Source organism: Brugia malayi, assembly GCF_000002995.4.
Source record: "Brugia malayi strain FR3 genome assembly, contig: Bm_v4_Chr3_scaffold_001, whole genome shotgun sequence".
NCBI classification, from domain to species: Eukaryota; Metazoa; Nematoda; class Chromadorea; order Rhabditida; family Onchocercidae; genus Brugia; species Brugia malayi.
The window spans coordinates 9,089,155-9,108,498 of record NW_025062477.1 but is presented as its reverse complement, the minus strand read 5'-3'; the positions used below and the strand labels follow the sequence as shown (position 1 = coordinate 9,108,498).

Sequence of the window (19,344 nt, the reverse complement as noted above, 5' to 3'; positions counted from 1 at the left end):
TCAGTTAAAACGTGTTTTCATAGTCGGCTCAGCAGCACTACATCGTGTTAAAGTGCCACCATGTATTTTTACGTGTAGTGATAAATCATCACGGCTGAAATACCATGCATATAAGCTGACAGGCTTTGAAAATATCGTTCGTGTAAGTTTAATATATGTACGTTAACGATTTCTATTCAATTTATTTTAGTTTTTCAGCCAATCAGAAAGAAATATGATTGAAAGGCCTCTTTATATCCTATTAAGATTTCCCCTTTTTGTACCCTGAACTCTGAGGAAAGAGATCCTTAATATATTCCACATATCCCCGTTTCTTCATTATATTTAGCTAAATAACTGTTGCTTATAATGGACACCAATGCTGGTAACAGATACCAACAAACGATCATAGAAATTTCACTTACTTCAGAAATTGCAGATCGCAAATTTGACACGTAAAGTTTTTCCTCGAAAAATGTTTTTTACGATGGGTTTCAAGGCGTTGACTGGATGAAAAAGATAGCACACAAAGATCACAGCGAAATGATCTTGTTGAATGAATATGTGAATGACCCTGGAGAGCGCTTTCCGAGCCAAACATCTTAACAAGAAATTACAAAAATAACAGCACTTCAAGTTTTTTCTCCTTTTGCACTTCACTTTTTAGAGCAGTGTGTAAGGTCATTTGCGTAAGTGTCTTTTGCATCAAATTTCCAAAACTAGCCGGAAATAAGATAAGGATTGTGAAAAAGTGGTAAAAATAGTACAGTGAACAAATATCGTGTGATTCAAATGGATTGAAAACTAACAGGAATTGCAAGAAAATCAACCTTAGGACAGTATGGGCACTGATAAGTTTGTTGCTGGTTCAAGACCGGTGGCTGCTCTTGAAGTGAACTAAACAGTAATTACAACATGGATCATTAATGCATTGTTATCTCACACATCATACATACTTTTTTATTTCAATAATTCTATAACAGAAATTATTGGGACTGGACTAAAGTAAAGTCAACTTAGGCAGTGTTTCGCATGCAACAGCTGGACAATGGTGATGTTGTAGTTGAGATTTAAAATGAAAAGCCTGTCGACAGTTACTGCACTGATAGGCTGCTTCCACATCCGAATGCACTGAATCAATGTGAGTCAATAAACTCCCAACATCTGGGAGATGTCTGCCACAGTACGGACAATCTCCGTTGCTGGAATGCTCCACTACATGTAATCCGAGTGATTCGCTTGAGAAATGCTGCAAAAATCTTAAATGCCAAGAAAAAAACATCATCAAGATAGACCACTCATTCCCGCGACTTAGGATTTCCTCGCGATATCAGAGAGTCAATGAATGGGCACGAAATATTGCTACACTCAAATATAATGTTTGCAGATCTGCGGAAGTCTATAATTTTACAGAAGATCTCTTTCAGTAAGCTGAATGAAAGTTTTATAACTTGACGATATTAGTGAACCTGTTGGCATATTCTGCACTGTTGATCCCTTCCCAAGGTATTGTCACTTAACTGCAAATGATATTTAGCATGCGTATCGATCTGTGTATCATTACGAAGTGCTTGCCGACAAATGATACAGCTTACGGTGTATTCGTCTTGCATATGTTCACGAATATGATTCTTGAAATGCATGACGGTCTGGATTTGTATCTGGCAGTCTGCACAACGATTCGACCGAGGTACCTGAGAAATTCTGTTCTCAAAAATCTCAAATGGTTAACAATAAAAAGCCAAACTTCGAGAGTCAAAAATGGTAATAAAAGCTCAAAGTCGAATACCTACAGCAACGAATTTCTTAGTTATTTCTTCCAAAATGATATATAGTACTGATGCATAAAAGCAAATCGAATTACACAGAAAATGTGCCAGTTAATGTGTCCGTTTAACGAATTAAAAAAATTATATGGCCTTTTAGATAAAAACAATAAATGAGAATCAAATCAGTAAGCATAATATGAATCAATAAATACTGAAATCGAAAAAATAAAGAAAAATAAGAAAGAAAATAGGAAAAAAACAGATAAATTCCCAATACCTTGCAATGTGCGATAAGGCGATGAAAGTCCAATTCATCTTCGTTTTCAAATTTTATATCACAGACCAAACATTTTACTAGACGATTTTCAGACTGCAATTGAAATATTCAAACTTATTTAGCGTATTTTGTATTTCGGTCACCAATCATATAACTCATTAGTAATTAAACATTGTGATCTATTAGTGGGAATCTGTTATACCTAACTTATGAAAATGTATTTTTGAAAATGCACAATGTGTACTATCAAAGCATTTCCAATTGTCAATGCCATCGATTGACCAAACTGGCCTGCAGTAGTGAATATAAATTATTAATAATTGCTGATCGTATAAGAAATAATGACCTGTTGTTTGCAAAAACTTTTTCCCGATGAATTCCGCTGTAAATTGTTAACTGTTAAAGTAATGGCAGACCGATCATGAATTAGCTGTACATGGATCGCCAGAAGATCGCGAGTTTCAAATGGAATGCTACAAACTGCGCAATGATATCGGAGAACTTCTTCGATGTGAGTAACAGAATGTTCCTAAATTGAAAATAATATTTAGTTCAAGAATATGAGAATCCCGATATTTGTGCATATCATATTGATTGCCTATTCGTCGTCATTTTTCTCTCAAGTCTCCTGAGAATATATTACATGTTATCATATTTCATTGCATTTGCAAATGAAATTCCGGAATTCCTGCACCTGAAAACGATGTTGGTTGCTAAACATTTGATGACATATGGCGCAGCGGTATAGTATCTCCAAATGCTCGTCAGAGTGATGTTGCCGAACTTGTTGAAAATTATAAAACGTTACCGTCGGACATTCTTTGCATTGTATACGAATACTATTTTCCATAAAATGTTCAACAATATGTGATAATCGAATCTAAGAGAAATAGGTAGGTGACAGTAAACAAAGTTGCTAGTGTTTTTTAGTTATTGAATACTTTTATAGTCAAAAATTGTGGGAGAAAAAGAAATTTTCATTGCTACGAATATTTTCTTCGCATCATCTATATTATTTTTGAAGGAGTAAAAAGATGAATACAATAGGATCGGTGAAGATGGCACTGCAAAGACTGCATTTCTGCTCCTTATCTTTACTGATTAAATGTGTTCGCATATGACAACCAAATTCAGCAAAACCATGCAGTGTCGTGTCGCACTGTTGACATACCATTGATGGACCTTCGCCATTGTTTCGACCGATCTGAGAGGATTTTAATTGAATTTGGTTTAAATTTGATTTAATTTGGTTTTGGTTGGACATAAATATTTTCATAAAAATAGAGAGATCAGTTACTTAGACTTTATCATTTTGTATCGTTTCAATATTTTAAATCTTGTCATATTAATTCAAACAGAGTCTTAAGCAATATCGAGAATATTTCCCTTTCTTGTTGTGTTTTTTGCAATAAACAAAAACGAATGTATACTTCGTTGTTCAACGAAACTGCATCGTTTTCCTCATTTTCCACTTTTATATTTTGCTGCTGCTGTCGCTGCTGAAATAAAAAATAATTAAGTCTTCATGGAATGCAGCAATCACTTGCACGTTAACTTATATTTTTTTAACAAATGGAATCTTCCAACGAACACTTAACGTAATAATTCCTAAGGAAAATAGATGATTTCGAATAAATTAATAAATTCGTATTAGGAATAAAGAAATTGTGAAGGATCAAGGAAATAGGTGAAATTACTCGCCATGCATTGTAAGCAGCAACTAATGATAAGTTTGGTAGACCCAGAAGGAAGACTGAATGTGACATTTTTGTAATTACAGCACTTGAAAGCATTATACCTGGTGATTTTGTAATGTGTGATTCTGTAGTGCCTTGATATCATCAAATCTAGTCTCACAGAAGCTGCAGATTATTTCCATATCTATGATCTTAACTAAGAGAGAAGGTTCTGGAGATGATTCTTTGCCGTTGATCTCTGATTCTCCATCATTTTTTTGCTTTCTTAAGAAATCAAGATATAGTGACGGTCACTTTTTTAATGCAATATGAAGAGTTGCATGAAATTAAGGTTTGCTTTAGTTCTATTATTCCCACTAATTATCTACTCAGACCACTCACTTCACTTATGAGAATTTGGAGACTTTTGTTCAGTGTCAACTGTAACAAAAATTTCTGAACAAAATATTTGTTATGGACTTAGTTTAATGGATACGCATCAGTCAAATTTTAATGTGCTATCACGAAACATGATTAATCAGTCGTTACAAAAGAGATTTTAATTTAAAGCAGATATATTAGTTTTTAAGAAGTCGTTAGTAAAATAAATGGTAGTAGTTCTGTGAACAAACCTTTTCTTTCCTTGTACTCTTTGCTCCCTATGTAAACCATCATAATCATTATTAATTGTTTCATCATCTGCAATATTTTCAAGACATAAAATTTTCATTAAATAATAATCAACCGACTGGAAGATTAAAAAAAATAACTGAATGACAGCTTAACTATTAGTCAGTAAGTTCAACTGCTGCAGGTCTATTAGCTTTGCCTGATTCCTAAAATTATTTGGAGGAAGTCATTATTGGGATGTAAAGAATGTGTGATATTAATGGGCAAGAACAACATGCATTTTCAAAAAGATTCAAGTAGAGAAAAAATTATCTGAGCCAATTTTGGCAAGTGTATTAAGCAGCTTGGATGTTAACAACTTCCTTTGAAGAACAATGTCCGTTACTTTCGATGTTACGACAGTTGTGTAAAGTAGCGATCGTGAGGTAAAGAAACATTGTGATAATTGCCAGTAACAATAAAGTGTCATAAGCAACTACGAAATTTTTTAAGTGAATTTACTGAAGTCTAAGCTTTATGCAAACGTAAATTGTTTACTAAAACTGCTACTCATGTATCTGAAGATTCAAATTTGTTGTTTTAACGAAAATTTTGATTGTAGAAATCTTGGACAAATAGGAAATTTGGAGAAACAATTTATACCTTTGAATGCTTTCGGTTTAAATTGCTTTCTTTTTGTTGACATTGTTGATTTGAGATTTTCGGCCACTAACAAAATAATGATAAGGCTTCCTATGAATATAAATACTATAAGCACACAGATACCACATTCACTGAAGTGACAGAAGGTTCGGAAGTGAGCTTGAGCTCTGACGGAAATCTGAAAGTCGCCAACTGGAATAAATAGGATTTTATAGGAAAAGAACGGGAAGGAGGGTTGCGGAAAGGGAAGGGTACGGGAGAAAGACAGGAGAGATGATTTGAACGGGCAATATATGGACTAGTTTGCGGCATAGCAGCAATTCCCTAGTGAATTCTGGTTATGGGCTTTGCAGTCTGCGAAGCAGGTCTCCGCCAAATCCCTTAGGTAATCCACTAACCGTAGCTCTTCCATCCCTTCACTTCATCCTCATTCTCTCTCCTCTCTCCTTTAATTAGCTCGTTTGAATTCTCGAACTAGTCGGCCAACAAATGCAGGAGTAAAGCCTCACTTCCTTTCATTTTCTAAAATTCTGAAGAGACAAATTTACAGCAAGAAATATCACTGGAAACAAGCGCCACAAATTTCTCCATTAATGGATCAAGTTTTGTAAGTTGGTAGAAGACAAATACGCTTTCTCTGCGCATATTGACGCTGTTACTACAGTAAAGAATAAAAGGACGCCTCAAGTCTGAGATGAGATAAATTTGTTACGACTGACAAAAGTTAGGGACGGACGACCTATATCATTTGAAATACAGTACTTCAAACATAAAGCTTATCCGCCTTCTTGCAAATCCAGTGTCAAAGGTCGAATGATGCATGTCAAAATTTGCGAATTTTCCCAAATGTCACCTTTTCCTTCAACAACCTACATTCTGTCCAGCTGATTTTTGATCGCTTAATTTTGTTTGTATTAATCAAACATGGATCCAAAGGTGAAGATTAAATAGCAAATTTCACAATTATACCAGTTAAATATGCTTTTCCTGCACATCAATTCGATTGAAAATTTCGTTTCTATTCACATTTGAAGTTGATGGAATATTTCAGAGATTTACTTGCAAGTACAAAAGCTTGTTGTGCAAGACAAAACTTTTTTTTTTTTTTTTTTTTTTACAAAATATTAAGGAAATATACGATCTAATCAAAATTGTGAATCGCACGATATATAACATTTATTAAATGCTTAATAACTGGCCCAAAATTATTATATTTGAAAGACAAAACTGTACGAAATACATTGCAGTGATTTATGACATTAAAAAAAGCATTAACATATTAAAGTATTATTTGCCACCTGGGTAGTACCAAAAATTTTGAAAAAAAAAAATGAAATTTTACAAGGCAGGACAACTAGTGAATAACGGAAAAAGTCTTATAACACAATATGAGAGTTGAAAGCTTTACATCAAAGTTACCGCTAAAGAAATATTACATAAAGATTAGGTTTCCTCTCGATTAATAAATAGAAAATCAACGTAGGTATAAACAACACTGTAACATATAGACAAAGGTACAACAGGACCATACGATTAATATAATAGTGATATTGTAAAATCCAATTTTGCGAGTTTGCAAATGAAATAATTCTAAATATTTGAATAAAGAAACAGGAATGTTTTTACTTCAAATCGAACTTATGTATTCTGTATAATATATACTCATCAACTTAGAAAAAGAAAGGTAAAAAAAAAAAAAATTCATAAAGAATACATGATAGTCATATCGTTCTTTTCCCTGCTATTAGAGCTTATAGATCGAAACTTTAAGAATTCACGCCACTTCATATACAAATATGCAGCAAAACACATGCCAAATAGCTAGAAAATATTTTTGGAAGTTATTCAAATATGTAAAAAGAAGCAAAACCTAGGCACAATTATTGTAATGTCAACTACTGATTCGTTAAAAATATTACATAAAAAATGATCAAGAAGTTCTATCCAATCTGATTCCGTTGGTTCAGTTTATTCAGATACTTTTTATTGTATTCGGTGGTAAGATTTAATAACAAGAAGACACACCTGCATAACTGCAAATGCAAATGCAGTACCACATATGATCAGTAATTGCTCGTTTATCATTTTTTTCAAATAAATTAAACATCCCTGAAAATTCCATTAAACTTAGATAATAAATTTTGAATAAGGAAAAATTTTAGCAAATCAGCAAACTAGACTGATTCTTCAGCAAGTCTTAATATTCTGGAGCGGTACTGAAGGAGAACCTGATAAATAAAGAGCATGAGTAATTGACATGTACAGCAACTCACATTATAATAAATATTGGAGGGATGATCTCGGCGTCCGCAGTTCGGTTTCACTGAACGGCAGCAAAAATCCGGTACAACCAAATCAAAAGAACGCTGTTTAAGCTCAGCTAGGCCATTTACCTTTTGCCACCAAACAGAATCACGCCAGTCCTCGAAAGACTGAGAACCACAACAGCGACCCTGCAAAAAAAGAATGACAAGCAAGTGATATTATTTGAAAAAGTGATAAAAATATCTGGAAAAAATCGAACTGATGAATTTTCCTATCTTTTCACGCCATATTCAATAAATCTGTGGCGCTATCTTCACAAACATATGTAAGATTATCTCAAAATTATTCTCAAGGCGTTTAGCGTAAACATATGCCTACTAACATTCCTCGTAATACATAATAGAAAGCATTCGTTAGATAAACAATAGCTTCGATATATTGAACATATACTGTGATACCTGCTGATGTAAGTGCTGCAGTGCTTGAGAAATATCACTGCGCTCAGAATGATCGCGAATAACTGACATAAGTAAGGTCGTTCCAAGATTACTTTCAAGGTGCTCAACATAAGCATACGTCATAATACATAGTGCTAATTCCATCAACATTGTAATTAATACCAGAACAGAATACTGAAAAGAACGGTCCAACTACACTTAATTATAACATCGATAGTCACTTTATTCTAACAACTTTATTTGAAGATAAAGATGTACTGACAACTAAAAACAGGTCATTCGGAAGCCATACATAATACTTGCGGTTGACTACGCTGTAACAACGAGAAAGACAAATTAAATACGCTATAAGCAACATATGAACTATATAAAGTAGTACCAACCAATAACAACAGCAATTGTTTTCTTTTTAAAATAGCCCAACAACCTGAGGAAGCTACAATAAATACAGCTAAACCAACAACGAAGCACAGACCGATACTGTGCAGGTACCTGTTGCTATACAATAACGAACCAATCATTGTATATTTCATAGTATAAGTCCACATAGCTAGTCCAATAAATGCCATGGAATTGATCTGTTATAGGCATTGATATTAAGATTTAAATTAACATCAAATTCATGGCATTTTCTTTTGGAATTCAAAAAGTTCGAACTCTCCCTTACTGAAATTTAACATTTACCAAACTCCAAATGTTAGCCTTTTCAAAATAATGAAACATAAATAGCATTTCGCTACGAGCAAATAATGAAATAGAAGAAACTAACATAAAAGAGAAAATTGAAGAAATAAACGATCATTTGAAGCAGTCGTACATCACAACAACTTTTCTCGTTATATATCGCTCGCTGTATGCGGTCATCTCTTTTCGCCATACTCACTCAGTTTATGATTGGATAATATTAGATATTACAAGGGAAAAAGAATAAGCAGATGTGTTTTAATATTTATAATTTAAAAAATCTCAGCTTATCATCTAATCAATATATAGTGTTTGTGATACTTCGAGACATTCATAAAGCCATTTCAGATGTTTCCTTTGTTTTAACCTACTTTCTTGTCTATCTCTCCCTTTGCAGTGCACGCTGTTCCAATATATTTTCTCAATTCATTCAGTGCAGAATTCGCTCAACACCTAAGATTTCCTGTTATTTCTACCATCCTCACTAATTCTACCTTGACAAGGAGAAAAAAGACGATACAGTACAAACAACCTCTCACTGTATCAATAAATAGCCAAATTCTATATGACGAACGAAATGGTCAACAAACGCAAATCTCCTTGCTATCGAGAAATTTATTACAGAGATAATATTTCATATGTCAAGAACATGCAGACAAAGAAATAGACACTGTACATCTCTCCGTGTCACTGATGTCCTATATCTTCTAGAATGCCACTGAAGGAATGTCTCCTACAATTGTTTAATGAATAATATATAACCAGAGATGCTAAGGGTCTACCTTCCCTTTGTGAGATACACTTCAGAATCTTCGCAATTAAAACTTCACTTGGTTGGGTAACTCAGCTGAAATGAGACCATTGTTAAAAAGTTTCCATTTTCACACCAAGCAATGATTGCAGTTTTATACTATTTAACTGCCGGCTACACTAGTCAAATCTGCACAATGGGATATAAGACTAATTATGTAAAATAAACCTTTGTAATTGAGAATTAAATTGATCCAACAGTTGTACTACATTTTTAATAATTTATTCTTGCTACATCAGTAGCCATCGTTTCATCTTATGAAAAATACATGCCTTCACAATAGAGATTATCTCACGAAAACGTAGCACAATATACCTATTTTTTTTATATTTCATAGTTTTTGCAATAATTCCAACAGAGTTGCAAAATCAACTGGTTCAGATTGATCCTTTAATTTCAATATCAGCAGAAGCATAATATAATTTCTACATGACATAAGCAGTTCATAAACAAATAATTTTTTAATTCAATAATTGAATGAATTACAGAATTAAATTCACCTTCATTTGCAAATATGGAAAACTTTCATAAAAATGACTTCACTAAATCCTTTATTAATAATAAAATCGACTATTAATATGATAAAATATGAAAAAAAAAAAAAAAAATCATCAAAAAAAAAATCATGAGTGGAATCTTTCCTAAAAATTATGGAAATTAAAACCTGGATTTCAATCTGAAACAAAAATTCTTAAATATTTATTATTGTGATAAAAGCAAAACTGGATTAATATCATTTACGAAATACCAATTATAAAACAACTTGAGGATGAAAAATAATGGTGATGACCATCAGAATTATTATCGAAATAACTCCACTTCGATTTGATTTACCAAAACATCATTGTATTTCACCAAAGCGTATCTTTCAGTACTCAACAGTAACAAGGAATCAAGTAAGTTATATTACCTCCGCAGTACATTGATGAATGCTTCTTTAGGGATTTGTACTTGACCCAGCTGTTTCATCCGTTCCTTTCCTTTTTTCTGATGCGACAATTTCTTACAGAAACGTTCCCAACCACTACCTAGAATTAGAATGAACGGTTTTTACGTAAAAGAAGAGAAATATTCACCATAAAAAATGAAAAATAGAAATCACCAAGAAATAAAGAAAGAATTTTAAATGAAAATAATGGAGTTGAATATTCAAAAAACGAATGTATTAATGAAGAATGATAAGAATATCGCAAAAGAAGATTAAACTTATTAAACTATTATAGTAATTAAAATAAGCAAACAGCTTGCACGCAGATGAAAGAAAAAATTAAAGATATAATAAAAATACGAACACAATAAAACAAATGAAATTTTTAAAAAGTGAAATCTCGCAGATAAAAAATTGGTATGAAGGAAAAAAAGCAGGACAAAAACTATTAAACTAAACTCAAAAGTTATCAAACCTCCAAAATTGCCTTTCAATCGACCTGTGAAATCTTTTTTGACCGGTGCAATAACTGTCTGTACTAGCGCCTTTTTTGATTGTCCAAGAGTAGCTTTAATTCGTACTTCATACTGCTGACGAGGTATCTCCTGCATTATAAAAATTTTCAAAATATTTTTTTTCATAATAAAAAATCAGAGAAGATGAAAAATCTTTAGAAATTGTGTAAAAACTAACCTCTTTCAATTTCTTTACAATTTCTTTAGCTCTTGCTTTAATTTGATTTGAAGGCATTATCTCTGAGAATTCATAAATAGGAAGATCATTGATATGTATCATAAGCAATTCAATTGTCGCCTTTTGGAAGCCATCCCACTGGTAATTATATGTCACATAACCACTAAAATATAAATGAATATTTCTGTCATTCGAAACTTTTCTTAAAAAAGAAGAACCAAAAAACTATAAAGCACTGAATAATTAGGTAATGATGCTGAGTAAAGAAGCAGGATAACGACCTTCTGCAAGAAATAGTAATCTGGCAAACGGAATAAGTAAAAATAGCAACCTCGTGATCCTTTTTAATCTATCGAAGAAGTCCATACAAACTTCAGCAAAAGGTAATCTCCATTGTTGCATAATACAGTCTGTATCCAACCCATTATTCTCAACTGAATGAACGAGATAAGGAAAGCTTAATATTCCCATCTTTTATAGAAATAAGTTCAATAAATTGATTTTATGAAAATATATTACATATGTATAATAAAATATATAAATCAGCTGCACCAAGCACAAATGATACCTTGCTCTCCACGAGCATCAACACATAATCTTTCTACGTGCTCGCAATATGCAGTGGATAGTAAAAGTGTTAATTTTATCATCGGTTCTAAGAAATGATCAATGTCGCTGGGGCAAACCGGGAAATCACTAGCATCCAAAAGACGAATAACACGTTGACCGTTGTATCTAGAAAAAATAAAAAACTGAACATATAAGTAATGTTCATCCAGAAACAAAGAAAAGAATTTTAAAAATAAAAAATGAAAAATAACCATTTCAACTCAAAAAAATAATACAAATGTAGCAAATAAGGTTAAGATTTTATAAAACACCTTTTTTTTAGTATAGTCTGATTGTCTTTAATGACAGCGCGATATTCGACACTAGGTGCAGTTATGGTAATGTTAGCATCATATTCCTGCTCCAATCTCGCACAAAAAACCCGAAAAATAGTTACTTTAACTTTGGATGTTTCATTTTATTAGCAGCATGTAAAAAAAGTGAAATTATTTTTCCAAAAAAAACTAACTATTATGGCTGTTTTGCTTTTAATAAGTTTAATAAGCAGAAAATTACCTCCATATGCAAATGTCCTGAGAAACCAATCTTGAAACCATTCCCCAACGCAGTGCTATTACTATGCTGGATTTGCACTGATGAATCATTTAAAGCCAATTTGTAAAGCGCAACGCGCAAGGCATTATATTCATTTATGTTTGTCGGATAAATACTGGCATAAATGCATGGCGGAGTAGGCTACAATTTGACCAGCCCTTTATGCTTGCTTTTTTTGAAGATTTTAGCGGAAAGAACTTGCCCTGTTTTTTCATTGTGTATACACTAACTGACCACTCTCAGGACAGATATGACTAAAAATAAACATACTAATTTGTCCACTAACCACGTTTCAAACTCGAACCGTTATTAGAGGCATAGGTTGTACCATATTCCGTTCATCGCTTACATCATATAACGTTTCTCCAATAACAGCATCTTGTACCGATTTCATCGTTGTTAACAGATAGCCAACTTGGCCAGCATATAAACACTGCAACACCTTTTTGAAATAAAAAGCGAAAGGATGGCAATAAATCATTTGAAACCATGAACAAATTACCTAACCTTAACTTCATACATATTCGGAATCATGATGCCTACTACCAACACTTCGTATTCACAGTCACTATGATACGTTCGTATTCTCTGCCCCTTAGAAATCACACCATCATGCACAGCAACGCAAACCACTGGACCATGATGAGTCTCATACCAGGAATCAAAAACATGTGCACGAAGAGGAGAATGTGCTTCAACTTTGGGTGGTGGTAGTCTGCAAAAAAGTGAGGATGAAAAAAAGAAAAAACTATGAAGTGACCCAGTAAGTGTTTAAGTTATGAGGTATGGAAAAATCCATCTTTAATATGAAGTAATAAATATTGCAAATGTATAACCTTTCAACAACGGCATCCAAGACATCGCCAATACCAGTACCATTCTTAGCAGAAATATAAAGTATTTCTGATGGTAAAAAATCGAATAAATTCTCCATTTGTGATACTACCTACAAATGTTCGGAAATGAAAAAGAACGATAGGTGATGAGGGACGGTGGATGTTAAGTATTCTATACCAGGACAGAGACTGCTCAGGCTTCCGACCCATACTAATTCTACCAAATTTTCCGAAAAGAAATAGAACTAGTTGAATTGAAGAAAAAAACAAAAAATGATGGAACATGAACGAACTCGTGGAACGTTAGCGCTCTTGAGATCCACTTTATTGATAACTGGGATTATTGTTAAACCAGCTTCAAATGCTAGCCAAAAATTTGCCACCGTTTGCGCCTGTACACCCTGTAAGTAGCAGTGTTGTATATTTGGTCAGAAATTTTTACAAAAAGTTTTCAAAAGCGACACAGAATTCGACCTGATTAGCGGCGACAAGAAGCAGAATTCCATTAGTAGCAGTAAGAGATCGAGCAACCTCGAAACTGAAGTCAGCATGACCAGGAGTGTCGATTAAATTCAACATGCAATCCTGTAATGTATTTATAATATCATTTTGCTTCAGTCGTTCATTATATAAAATAATGACTTTTTCCAAATTCTAGCTCTTATTTATCTTCTAGTTTATCGTAGAAAAATACTACTATTTGGAAATAATAGAATTAATTGAAACTGCTTATTTATAAAATCTTTCCATCGTTTCTACGTGATAACTACCTGCTTTGAGTTATATGACTATCAAATTAATTACAAAATTTCTGTGCAATTCCACATGTCGGCAAAATCAAGTAATCATATATTTAATCGAAATACCTTATGAAACATAGTACATGACTGCGCTTTCACCGTTATACCGCGTTCCCGCTCTACCTGCAAAAAATGAGTTTGCTAAATATTGAAAAGTTTAACCAGAATATTTAATAAACAGACAAAAACAATTATAAATACTCATTAATTAGAAGACAAGATTACGAATAGTGAAGTAAACCTGCAATTTGTCAAGCATTTGACTAGCATGACTACTTTTCTCAACGGCGCCTGTCATTTCGAGAAATCGATCTGCCAGAGTACTTTTGCCGTGATCCACGTGGGCCACAATGCCGAAGTTACGTATCTTCTCTTCAAAAATTAGAAAGAGATTTCGTTTATGCATCAGCAAACTATTATACAAAATAGTGAGCCAAACTGATGAAAAACAATACCAACATTTCCAAAAACGAAAGACAAGAGAGGTCATTCATTCATCCCTCGAACTGCGCTTCATGGTGATAAGGCATGCATGCACTGGCATCATGTTGCTATGCATAAAAAAACATAAAGAGAATGAACGAAAAGGAAACTAGTAATACTTGGTGGATAGGCCGCTAAATCGATCACTTTCTTTCTATTTGTTTTTCTCAACTTTTCAGTGAAAGGTGATGAAAAATATCGTCTTCCTATAATAAGCATAGCGCTACTGCAATTGCCAACCATTGGTGCAGCGGCTCGTGTAACTGCCATTATCAACACGACTGTTTTTCATTTACAACCTTAAACGGCTAAAGCATTCACTGTATTACGTAACTGTTTTTTTTAATGATGCATCAATGCGAATAAGGTCAAGTTGACAGTTCCTATATACTATTAACCACGTACTCTGTACATTAGTACCCCACATAGATATTCGTCTATCTCTAACTAGTGTTTCTATACGTGTTAACAAGAAATAAGTAGGCTATGTCACACTGCCGCACGTTATATGTCGGAGCTCTGCCACCCTGCCAGTATCTCACGCGAAGTTCACATGAGTACCAATCACGACAGGACGTAATTCAGCGGGGGCACTACGAAAATGACAGACTCACACACATTTCGATTCCTTGTTTGACATTATTTACGTGGTTTTAAGAGTTGTATGCCGGTCAGATGGATTGTGCATGTTAGATATGATTTGACACAACTCTCGTAGCTACGATGTTACCTTGACGATTAACTGTACTCCTCTACATACAATATTATTTTTTAAGTTCTTTCCCTCGTGTCATTTTAACTACTTGCATGGATAAAGGCGAATTTTAAAGAAAATTCTACCACTTTGCAAATTAGCACTATATTTCTTATGCAGTTTTGTGGAAACTTCCTTTCATTTGTTTATTTTATTGTAACAATTTCACTGTCTTAAGTTTTTAGAGCTGTTAGTATGATGCAGCATTATTCGAATTCGAGACTACGCCAGTGAGTATTCATTAATGAATTAGAGTGATAGTTGTAGTTGATGTATTCCTTTCATTTCAAATTTCAAATTTTATTGTTCAGTGACTTGGATTTTCTTACTCTTTCAAAACAATCTCATTTTTTTCGCAATACAACAGTTCTTTTTTGATTCAATTAGTGATATCTCTTCATTTTTCATGCTTCACATTTGGCTGAAAATATAATAAAGCGTGAATAATTTCAGTTTAAATTTCGAAGTTAACTTCTAAAATTTTTTTGTCAACAACTAAACAGAATTGGCATAAAGTGAAAATTTAGTTGCTTGTACTAAGTGTGGGTAGGAAAGGAGCGAAATTAGAAACTTTTGTCAATGTTGAGAAAAAGTGACTTCTTTAACTTGTCTTACAAGCTGACATAAAATGTGGTTTTTTGTTGCAAAAAATGGAAGTGACTCGTCAACTGTGTACCTCGAAGAGAGCGTGATTTAATTGTTTGTAGTGGCTGAATTAATAGTTTCGAGTTACTGCTGCCATTATGTAAATTATCTATCTTTAAAGAATTAACAATTATCACTAAGTTTTGCAACAAAGAATAGTTAATTAAGTGATGAGTTAATTTCTGACCGAAAGTTTTTGACCTTTTAAACTGGAATTTGCCTGAAGAAACTACTAACAAAATTGCCAAACAAATCTTCTTCGTTCGGACTCGTAGGTGCATTTGTCAGCAGTTTTTTTGCAAAAGGTGAAAGGTAAATTGTTTCTGGAAAGCGATATCTAGGCGGCAAATTATTGACAATTACTGCTATCTAAAAAAAAAAAAATCATATATGCTATTTGTCTGCAACCTTATTTTTTTTTATTTGTTATATCCTTCCAAATTAAACGGATATTGAGTGTTTTTATTGAAAGAGTTCTCGTGCTATTAACATCATTACCTGTTTTATGTTTACTTCCAAATGATGGTCTCGAACATTCGCAGCAACTGTTTCAGTAATAATTTCGAGATTCTTTGCAATTTCATACACTACTGTCCTATAAATAAGATTAAAGTGAATGTGAAAAAGTTAAAAAAAGAAGTGAGTGCCAGGATTTTCTGGAAATTGATGCTGCAATTTCTTAATAAATGATTCTCTTCACAATAAATCAAACAATACCAGCTTTTCTTTTTCTGTCAAATACTTAAATTTCAACTTTGGATACTTGAATTTGATTTCTATTGTTTGCCGTCAAAGGAAAAAAGTATAAGTAACTGACCTAAAATGATTGATCTGTCCTTCAAGTTTTTTTATGTAGTCTTTCGTAATAATTCCCTTATTTAGTGGCTTGTTGATAATGGCGATGTTCCTTGCGCCAATATTTGATCGAATGTATTTGCTATATTCCGGCTACAAGAAATAAAATAACAGAATTGCCACATGTGAAACCTGCCTTTTCTGAGACAATGAATATGAGAGAATCTAAACAAAGTAAATTTGTTGATAAAGCTCATTCTGAGACGAAATTGAAATATATGATTTCTTGCAATGATATGGGAGGGAACTTGGATTTTCAAAGTGATGCAAATGTTCAGTGTTTCAATTTTCAACTGACTTACTTTATTTTTCTGGATTTCTTGTAGCGACACTTGTGGAATAGCAAATAACTCGGTGATTATATATGCCATTTCAAAATTGGTAAGAGCATTAGTTAACAAATTTTTTAATAATTCCTTGTGTTTGGCCACATTAGCTTTATTATTCTCGAACCATCTACAAAATTAATCATAGCTGTTTGTATCCAACTGCTTGATACATAACTTTCTAAGTTGATATCTTCACTGAAAATGCAAAAAAAAGTTTCAGTTCTTAATACCTTTTAGGAGAATAAAAAGAAGAAATCAGTTGCATCCGTTTCATTTCATCGCTACTCTCTACTTTTGAACAAATCACTTAACATTTTCATGAAGAAAAAAGATTTTAAGAAGAAACAAACTTATCCAAGCTTGCTTGTATATCCAGTAGCTCTTCCATTGCCTTTAGGTTTGTCTCCAACCGATACAATGCGCAACAGTCAGCTAATGAAACTGTTTTTTCACGAGTTAATGGCCGATAACCTTGTGTCATTTCCACATCATCTTGTTGCAGAGTTTTCAACGCTTCTCAAAATTCAACTCTACGAATTTCTTAGGTTATGATGAAGATAAATCTTGACACTACAAATCATAAATCAATCCTGAGTCAATAATTACTCTTTTTGTTGATGCATAACACGCAAACATTTTCAAATATTTATAAAAGTGTCTGCCAATGAATGATTCATAAGTTCCTATTTTAACAGCATATTTTTGAAGAATTTTAAATCTAAACAGGGCTATCCCGTGCAAATATAATTTTATATACGCTGTAGTTTCTCGGCAACTTTCACGTGACTGCCCTCAGTGCCATCAACTTTATTCGCAGCATTCGCTCCGTCTGTTGAGCGATCGCTTGAAGATTCCATTGATTTACTTACAAATTCTACAATAAATAAGATAAATGCAAACAAATCTTAACCGTAAAAAGTTTTAAAGGGAAGTAAAATACCGATGAAAAAGAATATTTATTATAAGAGCAAATATAAATTATGTCCTCTTTAGCAGTTAGAAACAATTTTACAAAAGTTAGAGGAATATGGTACAATAAGTAAGAATAGCAAATACACAAAGTGCTTACTTATTCTTTACATCTTCTCTTTACTTGAAAAATGTCAAACTTGAAGATAAGGGATGTTTACGAATGTGAGTTGAGAACTGTAAATTTGTAAAATGGAAGTTATTTACCAACGGCCCGCTTTCCCCCGCTACACAATTCATCCAGTGGCTTAAGGTACATTATACGTATCTCTTCGATGTATTTCCTTGTCATCCATTCCTAAATGTTACGCTCACGCAGGTGAATTAACTAAATAAAGCAAAAAACAATATAAATGCAGTACTTATTTTATTTAATCCACGTTATGCAAATATATTTAGTTTGCGCACGAAGTTTGAACTAATCATAATTAGTTATCAAAACGTGAATTCATATTCAGTTCCACCTTTACCATTCACCATAATTATGAAGCAATTACCGCCAGCTCCTGCTCTCAATACTGAGAATCTACAACCGTCCATTGCTGTCCTTTCACACTTCATCACTCCTCATAACCAACAATCAGTTTGCATTGTGGTTCGAAAAAGTTATAATGTTGTTATAATAGTTTTATTGTGAAATACGATATTGAAAAGGTTATGTGGAACATTTACGTTAGCACAAAAAAAAATTCGTCCCATAAATAGAAGATGGTAAAGTAAGTAGCGAAAGAGCAAAGCGATACCTGACAACGTAAGAAAAAGATAGCTGCCTCCACCCTCTCCCTATCATCACCAATACTTGAATTTGCAATAGGTTTTACTTGCACCCTTGTAGACTTCATTGTGTTGGATGGCTTTCCTGTTGGAATGACTCACCTATAACGAAATGTGTAGCCACGTATAGGCCTGATATACGCGTACACGTTTCTTTCATTACCCTCCAGATGCTTGAACATGTGAGATATGGCAGTCCGAAGTACGTCAGTAACGTAGTGGCGATCGTGTAAGACGTATACGTTTTCACAACAAAAAACAGAAGCTAAAATGACCTATTCAGTGCTTGGATTTACAACATGAATATATGAAGCGAAATGGACTGCAATTCCTTCATCCTTCATGTTATGCAAATTTATGGAAATGCTGAGAAACGCAGAACCGTATGAAATTCAGACTGCCCCATATTAGTAAACCTGGTGATCGAGTACAGTATCGCAGTCAGTCACTCACTATAGATTATTTGTGGATAGGCAATTGTTCCATAAACAGTCACTCGTAGATAACTGTCTTTGAGGAGGATTTGCAAGGTATTAAGAAAGGATATAAGACGTAAGTATAGACATGATATGGACTGTGGAGAAGATATGACGAAAGATTGTTAACAGATATGAACTGAAATAATGGAGTGACCAACTTAACAATACATTGCTGGATTTCAATGAGAAATTTCATTAAAATGAGTCGAGGTTTTAAATTAATTGTGACCAACATCTGCTTACTGCTCCTCACATGATACCCTGAAACGTCACTCATTGCCAAGTTTGTTTCACTTTGTCATTAATCCCAGTGGGAATTAAAGTTGCAAACTGTTCTCCCTTGCTTGTGATATGTAGATTGGTCTGATGAATGGTGTGATCCATGTACCAACCAGCTTGATTATGTTCCATGTTAGCATTAGGTTTGTTGGGAGGTGTAGGAAT

General features: G+C 33.4%; 4 protein-coding genes across 5 annotated transcripts; all 4 read right to left on the bottom strand.

Annotated features, from left to right (window-relative positions):
- Positions 1-5,016, bottom strand: Bm12937 (Uncharacterized protein; the record flags this gene model as incomplete). 2 transcript variants are annotated; one of them, XM_001901339.2, is made up of 13 exons in its annotated part: positions 1-94; positions 405-580; positions 810-876; positions 996-1,228; positions 1,449-1,673; positions 2,026-2,118; positions 2,372-2,554; positions 2,720-2,905; positions 3,068-3,229; positions 3,456-3,524; positions 3,824-3,986; positions 4,334-4,400; positions 4,974-5,016. In XM_001901339.2, the coding sequence occupies 13 exons, from the start codon at positions 5,014-5,016 to the stop codon at positions 1-3; spliced, it is 1,761 nt and encodes a 586-aa protein (XP_001901374.2). The 2 variants fall into 2 exon arrangements, with proteins under 2 accessions (XP_001901374.2, XP_042936493.1); XM_043080559.1 differs by lacking the exons at positions 3,068-3,229; positions 3,456-3,524; positions 3,824-3,986; positions 4,334-4,400; positions 4,974-5,016 and having other exon boundaries at positions 2,720-2,875.
- A 1,658-nt stretch (positions 5,017-6,674) lies between these two features.
- On the bottom strand, positions 6,675-8,573 carry Bma-tsp-20 (Uncharacterized protein; the record flags this gene model as incomplete). Its single annotated transcript, XM_043080558.1, has 6 exons — positions 6,675-6,794; positions 6,999-7,082; positions 7,247-7,426; positions 7,697-7,870; positions 8,080-8,274; positions 8,466-8,573. The coding sequence occupies 6 exons, from the start codon at positions 8,571-8,573 to the stop codon at positions 6,675-6,677; spliced, it is 861 nt and encodes a 286-aa protein (XP_042936492.1).
- A 1,524-nt stretch (positions 8,574-10,097) lies between these two features.
- Bm17651 (Uncharacterized protein) lies at positions 10,098-14,365 on the bottom strand (the record flags this gene model as incomplete). Its single annotated transcript, XM_043080557.1, has 15 exons — positions 10,098-10,219; positions 10,595-10,724; positions 10,813-10,975; positions 11,144-11,246; positions 11,381-11,547; positions 11,694-11,782; positions 11,938-12,117; positions 12,281-12,409; positions 12,484-12,691; positions 12,813-12,922; positions 13,106-13,213; positions 13,287-13,397; positions 13,679-13,735; positions 13,854-13,984; positions 14,215-14,365. 15 exons carry the CDS (start codon positions 14,363-14,365, stop codon positions 10,098-10,100), a joined length of 1,959 nt encoding a protein of 652 aa, XP_042936491.1.
- A 1,333-nt stretch (positions 14,366-15,698) lies between these two features.
- Bm13730 (Uncharacterized protein) lies at positions 15,699-18,489 on the bottom strand (the record flags this gene model as incomplete). Its single annotated transcript, XM_001901336.2, has 8 exons — positions 15,699-15,863; positions 15,993-16,089; positions 16,312-16,442; positions 16,652-16,805; positions 17,029-17,194; positions 17,436-17,552; positions 17,855-17,945; positions 18,391-18,489. 8 exons carry the CDS (start codon positions 18,487-18,489, stop codon positions 15,699-15,701), a joined length of 1,020 nt encoding a protein of 339 aa, XP_001901371.2.
- Positions 18,490-19,344: the final 855 nt, after the last annotated feature.